The sequence below is a fragment of the Rhinolophus sinicus genome, linkage group LG02 (genome assembly GCF_036562045.2).
Source record: "Rhinolophus sinicus isolate RSC01 linkage group LG02, ASM3656204v1, whole genome shotgun sequence".
Taxonomy (NCBI): Eukaryota; Metazoa; Chordata; class Mammalia; order Chiroptera; family Rhinolophidae; genus Rhinolophus; species Rhinolophus sinicus.
Genome location: NC_133752.1, coordinates 76,153,038 through 76,168,548, shown reverse-complemented (window position 1 = coordinate 76,168,548; position 15,511 = coordinate 76,153,038). Strand labels below are relative to the sequence as shown.

At 37.9% G+C, this 15,511-nt stretch overlaps 1 protein-coding gene across 2 annotated transcripts in view; it reads left to right on the top strand.

The window, feature by feature from the left end:
* Positions 1-12,821, top strand: part of KCTD8 (potassium channel tetramerization domain containing 8) — a 246,783-nt gene extending 233,962 nt beyond the window's left edge. The window contains exon 3 of one of the 2 annotated variants that reach the window (XR_012493737.1): positions 9,641-9,743. Coding sequence is in view for 1 of the 2 variants with exons in the window: in XM_019741059.2 (XP_019596618.1) it covers positions 9,641-10,101 (461 nt within the window). In the remaining variant the exon portion in view is untranslated. Of the gene's footprint in view, positions 1-9,640 lie in introns of both variants that reach the window. The other variant, XM_019741059.2, reaches the window with a different exon arrangement.
* Positions 12,822-15,511: the final 2,690 nt, after the last annotated feature.

Here is a 15,511-nt window from a genome sequence, read left to right as displayed (position 1 = left end):
TCTTTTCTTACCACCAAATAGTATTCCATTGTGTATATATACCACAGCTTCTTTATCCATTCATCTATCGAAGGACAGTTTGGTTGTTTCCATGTCTTGGCCACCGTAAATAAAGCTGCAATGAACATTGGAGCACACTTATCTTTATGGATAAATGTTTTCAGATTTTCTGGGTAGATACCAAGGAGAGGGATTGCTGGGTCATATGGTAATTCAGTTGTAATTTTCTGAGGAACCTCCACACTGCCTTTCATAGTGGCTGCACCAGTCTGCATTCCCACCAACAGTGTATGAGGGTTCCTTTTTCTCCACAGCCTCTCCAACACTTGTTACTATTTGTCTTGTTGATGATAGCCATTCTGACTGGGGTGAGGTGATATCTCATTGTGGTTTTTATTTGCATTTCTCTGATGATTAGTAACGTTGAACATTTTTTCATATGTTTATTTGCCATTTGTATGTCCTCTTTAGAGAAATGTCTCTTCAGGTCGTGTGCCCATTTTTCAACTGGGTTGTTTGATTTTTGGTGTTGAGTTGCATGAGTTCCTTGTATATTTTGGATATTAGCCCCTTATCGAAGGCACTGTTTGCAAAAATCTTCTCCCATTCTGTTGGTTGCCCCTTTATTTTGTCGATGTTTTCTTCTGCTCTGCAGAAGCTTTTAAGTTTCATATGGTCCAGTTCATTTATTTTAGTTTTTACTTCCCTTGCCTTTGAAGTCAAATTCATAAAAGGCTCTTTGAACCCAAGGTCCATAAGTTTAGTACTATGTTTTCTTCTATGCAGTTTATTGTGTCAGGTCTTATGCTTAAGTTTTCAATCCATTTTGAATTAATTTTGGTACATGGTGACAGATAGCACTCCAGTTTCATTCTTTTGTACATGGCTTTCCAATTCTCCCAGCACCATTTATTGAAGAGGCTGTCTTTTCTCCATTGTATGTTTCTTGCTTCCTTGTCAAAAATTGTCCATATTTATGCGGTTTTATTTCTGGGTACTCAATTCTATTCCATTGGTCTATGTGTCTGTTTTCCTGCCAATACCATGCTGTTTTGATTATTGTTGCCCTGTAGTACAAGCTAAAGTCTGGGAGTGTGATACCTCCAGCATTGTTCTTTTTTCTTAAGATTGCTTTGGCTATTCGGGGTCTTTTGTGGTTCCAAACAAATCTGAAGAATTTTTTGTTCTATTTCTTTAAAAAATGTCATTGGAATTTTGATGGGGATTGCAATAAATCTGTATATTGCTTTGGGTAATATGGCCATTTTAACTATGTTGATTCTTCCAATCCATGAGCACAGAATGTCTTTCTATTTCTTTGTGTCTTCTTCAATTTCTTTTAAAAATGTCTTGTAGTTTTCAGCATATAGGTCTTTCATATCCTTGGTTAAGCTTATTCCTAGGTGTTTTATTATTTTTGCTACAATTGCAAAAGGAATTGTTTTTATTTCTTTTTTTCTGAGATTTTATTGTTAGTATATAGGAATGCAATGGACTTTTGTACGTTGATTTTGTAGCCGGCAACTTTATTGTTTGATTGTTTTTAACAGCATTTTGGTGGAGTCTTTAGGGTTTTCTATATATAGCATCATGTTATCTGCAAAGAGTGACAATTTAACTTCTTCATTACCAATTTGGATGCCTTTTATTTCTTTCTCTTGCCTGATTGCTCTGGCGAGGACTTCCAACACTATGTTGAAAAGCAGAGGTGATAGGGGACAGCGCTGTCATGTTCCTGAACATAGAACAAAGGGCTTCAGTTTTTCACCGTTAATCATGATATTAGCTGAGGGTTTGTTGTATATGGCCTTTATTATGTTAAGGTACTTTCCTTCTATACCTATTTTATAAAGTATTTTAATCATAAATGAATGTAGTATCTTGTATAATGCTTTTTCTGCATCAATTGATAAATCATATGATTTTTGTCCTTTATTTTGTATATGTGATGTATCACATTGATAGATTTGTGTGTCGGTGAACCATCCTTGTGCTCCTGGGATGAGCCCCACTTGGTTGTGATGAATAATCTTTTTAATGCATTGTTGTATTGGATTTACTAGAATTTTGTTTAAGATTTTTGCATCGGTATTCATCAGAGATACTGGTCTGCAGTTTTCTTTTTTTTTGTTGTCCTTAACAAGTTTTGGTATCAGGGTGATGTTGGCCTCATAAAAACAGTTAGGGAGTACCGTCTCCTCTTCAATTTTTTGGAAGAGTTTGAGCAGGATTGATATTAGATCCTCTTTGAAGGATTGGTGGAATTCACTAGTGAAGCCATCTGGTCCAGGACTTTTGCTTTTGGGAAGGTTTTAGATGACTGATTCAATTTCATTACTGGTGATCGGTCTGTTTAGATTTCCAGTTCTTCATGGTTCAGCCTAGCAAGGCTATGTGTTTCTAAGAACTTGTCCATTTCTTCTAGGTTATTGAATTTGGTGGCATATAGTCCTTCGTAGTATTCTTGGATGATCCTTTTATTTCTGTGGCATCCGTTATAACTTCCCCGTTTTCATTTCTGATTTTATTAGTGTCTTCTCTCTTTTTATCTTAGTGAGTCTAGCCAAGGGTTTGTCAATTTTGTTAATCTTTTCAAGGAACCAGTTATTTGACACATTAATTTTTCTATTGTCTTTTTGTTCTCTATTTCATTTAGTTCTGCTCTGATTTTTTTTTTTATTTCCTTTCTTCTGCTGACCTTGGGTTTCATTTGTTCCTCTTTTTCTAGTTCTTTAAGGCGTAACATGAGGTTATTTATTTGGGATTTTTCTAGTTTCTTGAGCTAGGCCTGTAATTATATAAATTTCCCTCTTAAAACTGCTTTTGCTGCATCCCCAAAATTTTGGCAAGATGTATCTTCATTCTCATTTGTTTCTATGTATCTTTTGATCTGTCCTCTAACTTCTTCTTTGACCCGGTCGTTCTTTAAAAGTATGTTGTTTAATCTCCATGTATTTATGGTTTTTCCTGTTTTCTTTTTACAGTTGATATCCCATTTCAAAGCCTTGTGATCAGAGAATATGCTTGGTATGATTTCAATCTTCTTAAATTTGCTGAGGCTAGTTTTATGTCCCAATATATCATCTATGCTTGAGAATGTTCCGTGTACACTAGAAAAGAAAATGTATAGGCTGTTGTTTTAGGATGAAGTGCTCTATAAATGTCAATTATGTCCATTTCATCTAATGTGTCATTTAGGGCTAGTATTTTGTTATTTATTTTTTATTTCGATGATCTATCCATAGCTGTCAATGATGTATTTAAGTCCCCTAGTATAATTGAGTTTTGGTCAATTTCTCCCTTTAGTTCTGTTAGTAGTTGCTTGGTAAATTTCGGTGCTCCCTGATTGGGGGCATAAATATTCATGATTGCTATGTCTTCTTGTTGTATAGTCTCCTTTACCTTAATGAAATGTCCATCTTTGTCTCTTGTTACCTTTTTTACCCTGAAGTCTGTTTCATCTGATATCAGTATGACTACACCTGATTTTCTCAGGATACCGTTTGCTTGGAGTGTCAATTTCTACCCTTTCACTTTGAGTCTATGCTTGTCCTTGTAGCTGAGATGTGTCTCTTGGAAACAGCATATGGTTGGATTTAGTTTTTTTATCCAATCTGCTACTCTGTGCCTTCTTATTGGTGAGTTCAGTCATTTACATTTAGAGTAATTATTGATATGTGAGGATTTCCTATCATTCTATCTTTAGTTTTCTGATAAGACTGTGTCTCCATTGTTTGTTTGCCTTTTTGGTGTCTATTATTTCTGTGTGGTGGTATTCTATGATTTTTCTCTCTGTTTCTTCTTTTATTACAGTATATATTTCAGTTCTGGGTTGTTATTTTGAGTGTTTACCATTAAGTTTATGTAAAAGAAAGTGTAATATTTAGAGTATTCCATTTTCTTCAGCATACTTACTTTCTCCATTCCCATATTCCAGTTCAGGCCTTTACTCTGCCCCTTTTTATGTTTTGGTTGCCACAAATTGTCCCTGTTGATGGTGGTCGAATAGCCTCCTTTAGTGTTTCTTGTAGTGCAGGTCGTGTATTAGAAAATTCCCTCAGCTTCTGTATGTCTGGAAAGGTCTTTATTCCTCCTTCATATCTAAAGGATATCTTTGCTGGATATATTATTCTTGGCCCATGATTTCTCTCTTTAAATAGTTTGAATATTTGGTTCCACTCCCTCCTGGCTTGTAGAGTTTCTGCTGAAAAATCTGATGATAATCTAATGGGCTTTCCTGTGTAAATTACTGTCTTCTTTTCCCTGGCTGCCTTGAGGATTCTTTCTTTGTAGTTGATTTTAGACAGCTTCAATACAACGTGCCTTGGAGAAGGCGAGTTTGGGTTGAGGTAATTAGTGTTCTATTTGCTTCTTGGATTCGAGGATCCAGTTCTTTCCACAAGTTTGGGAAGTTCTCGTCAATTATTTGTTTGAAAATACTCTCTGTTCCCTTCTCTCTTTCTTCTCCATCTGGTATGCCCATTATTCTCATTTTGCTCTTTCTGATGGAGTCAGAAAGTTCTTGTAGAGTTCTTTCATTTCTTTTAAGTCTCAAGTCCCTTTCTTCTTCCATCTGTGTCATTTCCAGGTTTCTATCTTCGATGTCACTAATTCCTTCCTCCATCTGATCAAGTCTACTGCATAAACTGGCTATTTCATTTTTCATTTTTTCTATTGAGTGCTTAAGCTCCAGAAATTCTATTTGGGTCTTTTTAAAAATTTCAATCTCTTTGGTAAAATGTTCCTGTTGTTCTTTGATTGTGTTTTTGAGTTCATTAAACTGCCTTTCTGTGTTTTCTTGCATCTCGTTGAGTTATTTCAGAACTGCAATCTTGAATTCTCTGTCATTTAAGTCACATATTTCCATATCTTTAAGTTCATTTCCTGGTGACTTTTCACTTTCTTTCTGAGCTGTCTTGTTGCCTTGGTTATTCATGGCAATTACTGATTTATTATTTCTCTTCCTAGACATCTACAGGAGTGGGCTCTGCAACAGGTTGATAGGTAGAGGTCTTTCTTTTGTTTTCCAGTACGTGTTGGTAGAATGTTTTACTTTCTCTCCGACTGCAGCCTTTTTTTCTCTCACAGTGTAGTGTTATGTTTTCTCTGCATTATTCCAGCTTCTCACAAAATAAGGGCATTCCCTGGAAGGCGGGCTTCTCCTGTTTACAGTTTGCCTGGGTCCTAGGGTGCAATCCGTGTGGGGATGTGGAGAGCTTTTGAAGTTCCAAAAGCTCTTCCTGCACCAGATTCAGAGCCTGTATGTTTCAGCAGTTCTGTTTACTCTTGCAGGGATCCACCCAGATAGGTGGAGACAGGGGAAGGGTGGGTTGTGAGAGGTGGCCCAGAACAATTGCAGCAACCACTACCACAGCCAGTTCTGCTTCCACAGCTCCCTCCCCTTTGCTGGAACTAGTTGGGCTGCAAATCTGTGTCTGCAGACCACAGTTCTCAGAACTGCAAATATTCTGTTCTTTTGATCTGACACTGCTACTGTTCTGCTTCTAGCACTAGGCAGGTGGGGGCAGGGTGAGCTCTCAGAAGGTAGGGAAGGGGTGGCTAGTCTCAGTGCCTAAGGCTTCCATTCTCTGCTTGGCAGTGAGGGCTTAAATCATTTTCAGCCTTCTTCTCTCAATCTTTGCTCCGAGGTCTCTGCCGTGAGCGTTGGTTTCAGCCATGTTATATGCTGTCCCCTCAGCCCTGTGGGCCTTAAGTGGAGCCCTAGCAGTCTAAGTTCTTCCCTTTCCCACTGGTGCAGTAGTTCCGGGATGCAGCGAGCTCGGAGCACTGAGCTAAGTCCGCATCCTGCGCCCTTGCATTCCCATCTCCACACTTCTCCCTTCCCTCCTCCCCTGCTCGTGCAATTTGCTCACCTTTAGGTGAATTCAGTAGTGAACCTCTTTGTCTTGCCTGTCTGTTGTGTAGGGAGTCCTTTGTGGAGTTATAGTTATTCAATTTGTTGTAAATTCCAGGGGAGATATCCAGAGGCTCACCTCACGCCGCAATTTTGATGATGTCTGTAAATGCATTTTCTCTTCCTTATGATTTTTTTTTTAATTGGAGAATATTGGGGGACAGTGTATTTCTCCAGGGCCCATCAGCTCCAAGTCATTGTCTTTCAGTCTAGTTGTGGAGGGCACAGCTCAGCTCCAATTCCAGTTGCCGCTTTCAATCTTAGTTGCAGGGGGGTGTAGCCCACCATCCCATGTGGGAATTGAACCAGCAACCTTGTTGTTGTGAGCTGACACTCTAGCCAACTGAGCCATCTGGCCACCCTTCCAGAAGCTCAGCAGCAGCTCGTTGTCACTCAGTCTAGTTGTGGATGGCACAGCTCACTGGCCCATGTGGAAATCAAACCGGTAACCCTGTTGTTCAGAGCTCACTCTCTAACCAACTGAGCCATCCAGCCATCCCTATGATTTTCTTAATAGCATTTTCTATTCTCTAACTTACTTTGTTATAAGAATACAGTATATAATACATATAAGATGTGTGTTAATCTACTATGTTATTGATAAGGCTTCTGGTCAATGGTTGGCTATTTGCAATTAAGTTTTGGGGGAGTCAAAGGTTATACATGGATTTTTGACCCTTGCATTGTTCAAGGATCAACTGTATCCTCTTCTATACTGTCTTCCACTCTGATATTATTAGTTTACTGTCTGGGTATCTCCGTCTAATGCTCTATCCCCATGCCTATTAACAGGAAATGATTTCTCCTCACTCTTTTATGCTTAAATATAAATTGGTTTTCCTAGGTATTTGCAGTTTAGTCATTGGGAATGAAAATTGTGGATTCCTCTTTGGGATTTGGTTAAAGTAATGCAGAAGGTTGACAGAAAGGGTGAAAAAACATTTATTTATATTCTGCGTCATACTAGGCTGGTGGGCATCATGCTACTTGGATCACATTCCACCATAATGATAATTAGATAAACAGATGCTGCACCTCCTCACCATCCTGACCTCCACATAAACATATACAAACAAACCCTGCAGGAAATGTAAAATCTCTAGAGATAGGCCTGAACATCTGTGCATTTAAAAACACGACAGTGATGTACTGTCATTATTGTGATTATAGCAGACTTTTTTGTATAGTATTTCATTTCATCTCAGAATAACCTTATAAGAAAAGTACTACTACCTAGTTTACAGATAAGGAAATTAAAGCTTAGAGAAGCTAAGTATTTCTTTCAAGGTCACAAGACTATTTGCTTGGGAGCTAGAATTTGATTTCAGGTCAGGACTCCAAACCCATTCCCTTTTCAACATTATTGCCACTAAAACACTGACCCTACAAGTAATGTAGTCAATGGAGAGGATGGTTGGGGACCAGTGTGGGTCTGTTAGTCAGGGTCCTGGAAGAAAGAGAAAGAACATTTAGTTGGGTCATTTGAGAAAAGTTGAATATCGTCAGTTTACGATAGTGTGGGCAATACCCTCATGCAAGTTACAGTGGACATGGTCAATACTTGTTTGCCTAAAGATATGAGCCTCAGTTTAATGGAATCTGGAAAGAAGGGAGGCAATGGGAGGGGAGAGGAGAAAAAAGAAAGAGGTAGAGAAAGCTGCTCTACAGGGCTGTGCCTCTAGGTTCAGGTTCACAGGAATCCTGGGGTGGGGTGAGTGAGATTTGGTCTGGCCAGTCTTTGTCATTGACTGAATCCAACTGAAAGCTAGAAGACAAGGGAGCCTAAGGACATAGTGTGTGCCTGTCAGCCACTAAGGACAGGAGGGTTCAGAATGGATCTGGGTAAATCAGCAAGGAGTGTTAAAAGTGCATCTTCTCCATCTTCACCCCTCAGGCTCGCCCTCGTTTTTTTCATACCATAAATGACAATGACAGAGACCAAAAAACAGTTGTTTGCTTTTGCTTTCATTAATCCACGTTGCAAATGCTTCTGAAATGTACTAGTGCACTTTCTTACTAAGATCCATAAGCATCAACATTTGCTGTATTGCAGACAAAGAAAGTGTGAAGTACTAGCTAAGTGTTCCCTCAAATAGGTACATATTCCTTAAAGCCTTTTTTTTTTGGATGGGGGAGGGGCAGTTGTTTGCTTGTTTTTTGTTAGGTTAATCAAGCAATAGTTTACAGATAGAAAAACTCACCCATTTTACATATGCAATTCTGTCAGTTTTCACAAAAGTGTGCAGTCCTGTAACTAACACTATAGTCAAGATACAGAATATTTCCATCATTCCACAAAGTTCTAAAACTTTTTTAAATCTTTAATCTCACTTAACTGAATGTTTGGTATCAACTTTTGTGTATTCTGATTTTAAATAGGAAAAATGGTGTTAGCACCCCACAATGAGTTGCACATAGTAGGTGCTTTTATGAAAAATATTTTTGTTGGTTTGCTTTCCTACCATTCTGAGTAATATAAACTGTTCATATTGGTTATAAACTCATTTCATATATATTAGGCTGAGGAAAGGTTCATAATTTTGGCTGTACATTGAAATCACCTGGATCTACTAAATGCCTCGATTGCCAAGTAGCAGGATATCTGGGGTTGAGAACAAGGCATCAATAACTTAAGCTTTCCAGGTAATTTTGTATGTGGCTAAGGTTGAGACCCTATGAATGAGACCAATTTTTATCAATTCCGGCTGCCCAGTAGAACCCCTTGGGCAATTGTTTAAAAAAAATGATGCCTCCCCCCATTCTGATTTATATAACTTGTTCATAAAAGTTGACTGCAAGAAAAAATGAGATTTGGGTAACTTAATATTTCTCAATGGTTGGACTCCAGTTAATTATAGTTTTATTATAGGTTTTATTATAGTTCTGGGCATGTGGTGGTATTCAATAAATGTTAAATTGATGTCCTAATCCCACAGCAGAGTTGAGAATAAAATATGCTATCTCTTGGAACTAGACTGTGTATTTGAAATAATTATCTTGGCAAACTATCACTTTCTGAAAATTGTCCTCCTAGGTAATTTACCTGAAATGGTAAACCTTGTATTTTAAGAGAACACTATATTTCAACTATATTTTTTCACCATAACATTAGGCACATATATATCTTATAGCACTTTCATAATTCTCTCTAAGGAAATAGACAGGAAACAAGATTAAAAGACTGAGGATAAGATTTAAACTAGCCTCCCACTTGGAAGCATCAATAATGCTATTACACCTCTAGGCCTGGAGAATACTGCTACTGTAAAGTAGAGCACTAGTATTTTCTACTTTTCTAGAGGCAAAATAAACACATAAAGGACACCTAATGTCAATAACTAAAACAGAAATGAACTAAGTGTCTAATGAAACAGTTATGATATTAGCAAAATTTGTACATGTGATATTTTTTTCAGATTTCAGGAACTAGTAACTAAAATCATGAAAATCTTCCTTTTTGTATAAAGTTATTGATGATCTATTATGGCAAAAATGCTCATTAAGCAAGCCTCACAAACTTTGTTATAAATAATTAATCAGCATGCTGCATATTTTAATGTACTTTAATGGCACTAGGTGTTGTATTTAATACTTCAATATAAACTAGTGCAACAACCCCACTTTTCTTAAGATAAGTGTTCTTGGTTTAAAACAAAAGCTATAAAATGTATTTAATTTGACCTTTCCACTTTGTATTTAATTGTTCTACTTCTTTTTTCCTTTTAGGACCACCTCATAAAATGGTGTCACCTAAACAAGAACATGAAGATAGAAAACATGACAAAGTCACAGATAAAGGAAGTGAAAGCGGGACTTCCTGCAATGAGCTCTCCACCTCCAGTTGTGACAGCCACTCAGAAGCAAGCACTCCCCAAGATAACCCACCCAATGCCCAGCAGGCAACAGCTCACCAACCTAACACCTTAACATTGGATCGCCCTTCCAAAAAAGCACCTGTGCAATGGATGCCCCCACCAGACAAACGCAGAAACAGTGAACTCTTTCAGACACTCATCAGCAAGTCCCGGGAAACAAACCTTTCCAAAAAGAAAGTCTGTGAGAAGCTTAGTGTGGAAGAAGAAATGAAAAAGTGTATTCAGGATTTTAAGAAAATCCACATTCCAGATTATTTTCCAGAGCGCAAACGCCAGTGGCAATCTGAACTGTTACAGAAGTATGGGTTATAGTAATTATCACATTCCTGAAGTATTTCAATGACATTCAATGTTTACTACAGTGCCACCACCTGACTGTGTCCTAACAATGGTCAGTGTGATTCTTGCTGCTCTTCTTTTTTGTGAACAGTGGATGTGGGACAGTATTTTCTTTCAGTCTTTTTTGTTGTCGTTTTTAGAAATATAAAAGGAAAGAAAGAAAACCAATAAAGTTGGATCAAAATGGTATATCTGATTCAAACCATTCTGCAAGAATGAAAGTAAAATATGCATGAGCAAGAAGCTTAGAATCTTGACTTTTGAACTGTGGTCAACTGGATATGTTTGTCATTTTGTAACTCACCAAAAAGAAATCATATCACTCCAACTAAAATGAAAATATGGATGAAGTAACATCAAGTACAATGTTAGATGATGGTTTTGGGACTCAAATCCAAAACCGTTTAAATGTTAATGCAATAAAACAAGTATTATTTTTGCATGAGCACAATGTTACAAATAAATCACAAGACATAGGGAAGATCTGTTTGTCGCTTGGAAAGAAAAAAATTACAAAAAAAAATGAAACAAAACAAAAAAAGAAGTGTTTCAGGCAAAGCCTGTAAATGTAAACTGTCTAGGAGATTGAATTTTATTTGTTCTGGATCTGTGATTTTTTGGTGTAGGTGTATGGTGTTCTGTATGTTAAGATGATGTAAATATGCCTTATACTATTGTTTTATGGCACTGACATTCATCTATTAATACTAGTCATAATTATTTCTGTGAAATGAGTCCTTATGTCAGGCTGTGAAAATTGGTATGATGATGTTCTGAAAGATCCTATTATCATGTTAATCAAAATAATTGAGGGAAATGGCAAAGAGCTCTATGTATTTATTTAAAAAGTACAATATATTAGAATTCCTTGATTTCTTTTGACTTTTCTTTAAAAATACTCAATTTTTGCATTGTCTTAAATTTTCATTTAAAACCCCGAGCTGGAGAATGAATATGTCCCACCTTAATGTTCACAAGTCAGAGTTTTAATATAATCCAAAATGTAGATAGAGTAGGATCCAGATAGCCTCAGTATTGATTAATAAACCTTTAGCCCATAAGAGAAAAGACCTCATCTGAGAATGCACTAAAATTTTATTTTAGCTGACAACAAGATTGAAAGCCTCTCCAAAGACAATTGGGAATTTACCTCTTACAAATTAAGAGACAAAAATGTCAATAGCAAGCTAAAAGGTCAGGCTGAATGACAAGATTTGTTCCTAGTTGCATATGTGGAAACAAGCTTTCTTATCATAAGCCATGCAATTTTTTTCTTTACCATCCCTACAGAAAGAAGCACATAATATCATGAAATTTTATTAAAGAATAGGCTGAGAGATGGTAATAATATCTTCAAGAATTAGAGAACTCAATCTTCTCTGTGGTGAATTGAAAAAGAAGTTCAGCAGCAATGTGGACACTATACGGAGCTAAATAATAACTCAAAATTTTAAAATCTACATTCATTTTTTTGATATTTTCAAATTTGTCACTCTACTAGTATACAAAATACCATCAGCAATGGTATTTTAAAAAAGAGGTATATGATTTACCTTGAATTACCAATCAGTCGTTAGGGAAAAAGCTACTCTGAAAACCTGTTTTATGTTGGGAAGATTGGCAGTCTCGATGTAGCTGTAGTATACTCAAATGGATAGAGATTGGTGGTTTAGGTGCCGCAGTTCAAATACCACCCCTGCCACTTAGTACCTGTGAGATCTTAGGGATGTAGGGATAATAATAATATCATAGAGAAGATTTAACTGAGGTAGTTGAAGTAAAGTATCACCACCACTCCTGGAGATGGAGGGTAAAAAGAAGCCGGTGGTCTTACCAGAATCCAGGAAGCAGGGCTATCAGATGGGGAATTTGGATTGGAGAGGAATAAGCTCTCCAGTAAGAACTACAGCCACTAAGGAGTCACAGTCACTTCCACAGTACCTTCCAAAGCAAAGAGAGAGGGTGGAAGTTGTCCTAGCTTCCCACATTCTAATTTCTCACCAATGTTTTCCAATGTCCCAATATCAGTAGAAGCATGTTGGCAAATGAGTGTAGGACATGTAATTTATAAAGATGATCCCCTTGAGATACAAAGTCCATCAGTGAACGGTAGTGAATAGAGCTGAAAAATACCTCATACCCTGCTCTGTTTTTTCAGAATGCATAATTTCAAATGGAATAAAAATGGCAAGGATTTGGTAAATGACGACTATTTCAGATTTTCATATCTCTACACCATAAGTGAAGCGATACCAATAAGAATGTCCATCCTTACAGTCCTTAGTAAATTAGAATGCATTTTAATAATACTCTATTAAGCACTTAGCATACATCAAGCACTTGACTCAAAGATTAACAAAATATTCAAGAAATGCAAATTACTGGCTATTGCTCTTGAGAAGAAGTTCATGGTCTAATTTTCTCAAACTGGCTAGAACTCAAACTCACCAGTAGCTCGAACTTGACTAGCTCCAAATGGAGTTATGAGGGGATCAAAGGAGCCAACTAGAAGGGGGACCTCCCTTGAGGAAAAGGAGACTCCAAAATTTCAAGAACAGTTGGGCTCAAACTGATGTGTAAGCTCATTTTCCAAAGAATCAAAATAAAATACAGAGGGTCACCAAAAGTCAAAAGATCTGGAAGCAGGCACTGAAGTTGAGTATTTGTGGAGAATAAATATATTTTGGATCTCACATGGTATACGTTTTGAGTATTTATGAAGCTCATAGGTCTCTTTTATCTGATATAAAGTTGACACTCAAATTAGTTCAGGTGTAAACATATTGAGTAGTAACTAAGATGAGAAAAAGAAATAAATGTAAATTGTGAGATTTTCAATTTTAGAAAAATGGAGTAGACAAACTTTTCCTTATTCCTCCCACTAAGTATAACTAGAAACAACAGACATTATGTATAAACACACTTAAGAGGCTCTGAGGAACTTCCAGTGAAGTTGGCGGAGTAGGTAAATACTGTGCTTGCCTCCTCTCACAACTACATCAAAATTACAGCTAGATTACAGAACAATCATCATTGAGAATTGTCTGAAGTCTATTTGAACAGAAGTCCTATAACTAAGGTATAAGAAGCCATGTTGAGATTCATAGAAGAGTCAGAGACACAGAATGGGCTGGTACCATACCTGCATGTGCCAGTTAAAAATAAGGAGAGATATCTCAGCCGTGGAGGTCTTCCCAGAGGAGCAAGGGGTCCCAGACCCACACTAGTCTCCCCAACCCAGGGTTCCAGTGCCAAGAAGAGAAGTAGCAAGAACTTCTGGCTGTGAAACTAACATAGGTTGTGGCTGAGTGAGATGGAGGGTGGCTGGAGTCCCAGAAACTCCTCTTAATGGGCCTATGCACAGACTTACTTGCTGACAGACTCTCTCTAAGCTCCAGCCCAGGGGCAGCTGCACAACAAATACCAAGGAAATACAGGAAGGAACTGAATTGGCTGGCTTCAGGACAAGGGCTGGAGGGGAAGTTTTCTCCCAGAGAGAAGTGTTGGCAGAATCCATTGTTCCTTTGTTGAGCCCTTTCTGATCCAGCATGCAGATGCAGGCAAGCACCATAGCTGAGTCTCCATCAACCTAACTAACACCTTTTACTCACCCAGGTGATTCCCTGAGACCCTGCCCCACCAAACTTTCAGGCCGCCAAAGCCATTTCCAGTGGCTTTTCCATATAAACAGCCTGATTAGGCTCATGATGCTGACTTTCCTAGAATCTCTCAAAGGTTCATAAACCCCAAACAAGCAGCATCAGACTTTAACGAATCTTGTGCAACTTGCTAAGCAACCCAAAGGTTGGCCTTAGAGGCATCTGGTCTCAGTTCACAGTTTAGCTTCTCCCAGGGAACTCCAAGCCCAACACAAATGACAACCATCTACAAATCACTTTATAGCTCATGCTAAGTGGCTTGAGCAGAGCACAGGAAGTGGCTGGCCTTGGCCTGCAGCAGACCTCCTCCCAAAAGTCCCCAGTAATAACATACCCAGTGACCAGCTTCAGAGCACCATCCAACCACATCCACAAATAATGCACCCAAAGGGCAGACTGTGCAGACACCAGAGTCCTTGGAAAGCAAATCCCCTGCACAACAGCTCCTCCACTGTAGTCACAGCCAATCCTCACAACCAATCAGCCTGAGGGTCAATCCCTCCCACTGGAGCCTCCAAACCAAGGCTCAACTGCAACAGAAGGGCACACACAACACACACAAGGGACACACCTGGAGAACCTAGCTCACATGACCAAGAAGACTGCACCACAGGGCCCCACAGGACACCTAATACATAAAGCCACTCTGCTAAGACCAGAAGACAGAGTAGCTCTACCTAATACAAAAAAAACCAGGGAACAGCCAAATGGGGAGACAAAGAAACATGTCCCAAATGAGAGAACAGAACAAAGCTACAGAAAAAGAACTAAAGAAAATGAATACAAGCATTCTACCAGATGCAAAGTTCAAAACACGGTTATAAGGGTGCTCAATGATCTCAGTGAGAACTTTAATAGAGGTAGGAAACATAAAAATGGAGATAGAAAACCTAAAACACAACCAGTCCAAAATAAAAAAATACAAAAACTGAAATGAAGAATATAGTAGACGGAATCAGCAGTAGATTAAATGAAGCAGAGGACTGAATCAGTGACAGGCTTCAACAAGCGTGCCTCAGTTCTCTATATATCCTCTCTTGTAGTCTAACTCAAATTTATTCACATGGTGACAGTGTTCCAATTGTCAGACCAGAGTTTATAAGGCCTCTGGATGCCTGGCTCCAAACTCATATACCATAACTTCCTTTGTATTCTGTTAGTCAAAGCAAGTTTTCTCAAATTCAAGGGATATGGAAATACAGTCTATGTCATCATAAATTTATGACCATTTGTTATCTGCTATAGATCCAATTTGTCTTTTCCAGGTTCACATCTGGAAGCAAACTGTGCACACCAGTTATTAGTGATTTGCTAAGACTCTACTCATAGTCTGAAATCATCACCTCCCTTCACATATACACATATAAACTTCTTCATTCACATTTTAAATCTTACCCATACTGCATGTTTCAATTCAAATGACACCTGCTCTGCAAAGTTTTCTTTAGTCCCTCAGGACAGAATTATTCATTATTCTATTCTCAGATATATCAGAGCACTTTAAAAACATTCTGTCTTGCTATACATATTATTTGTTTGATAATACATAAGAGTAATATATACATTTGCATTTCCCACTAGTTTAAGAGACTTTTCACATACCGTGTTTCCCTGAAAATAAGACTGGGTCTTACATTAATTTTTGCTCCATTTAGGGCTTATTTTCAGGGACTGTCTTATTTTTTCATGTACAACAATCTACACTACCTTTATTCAAATTCAGT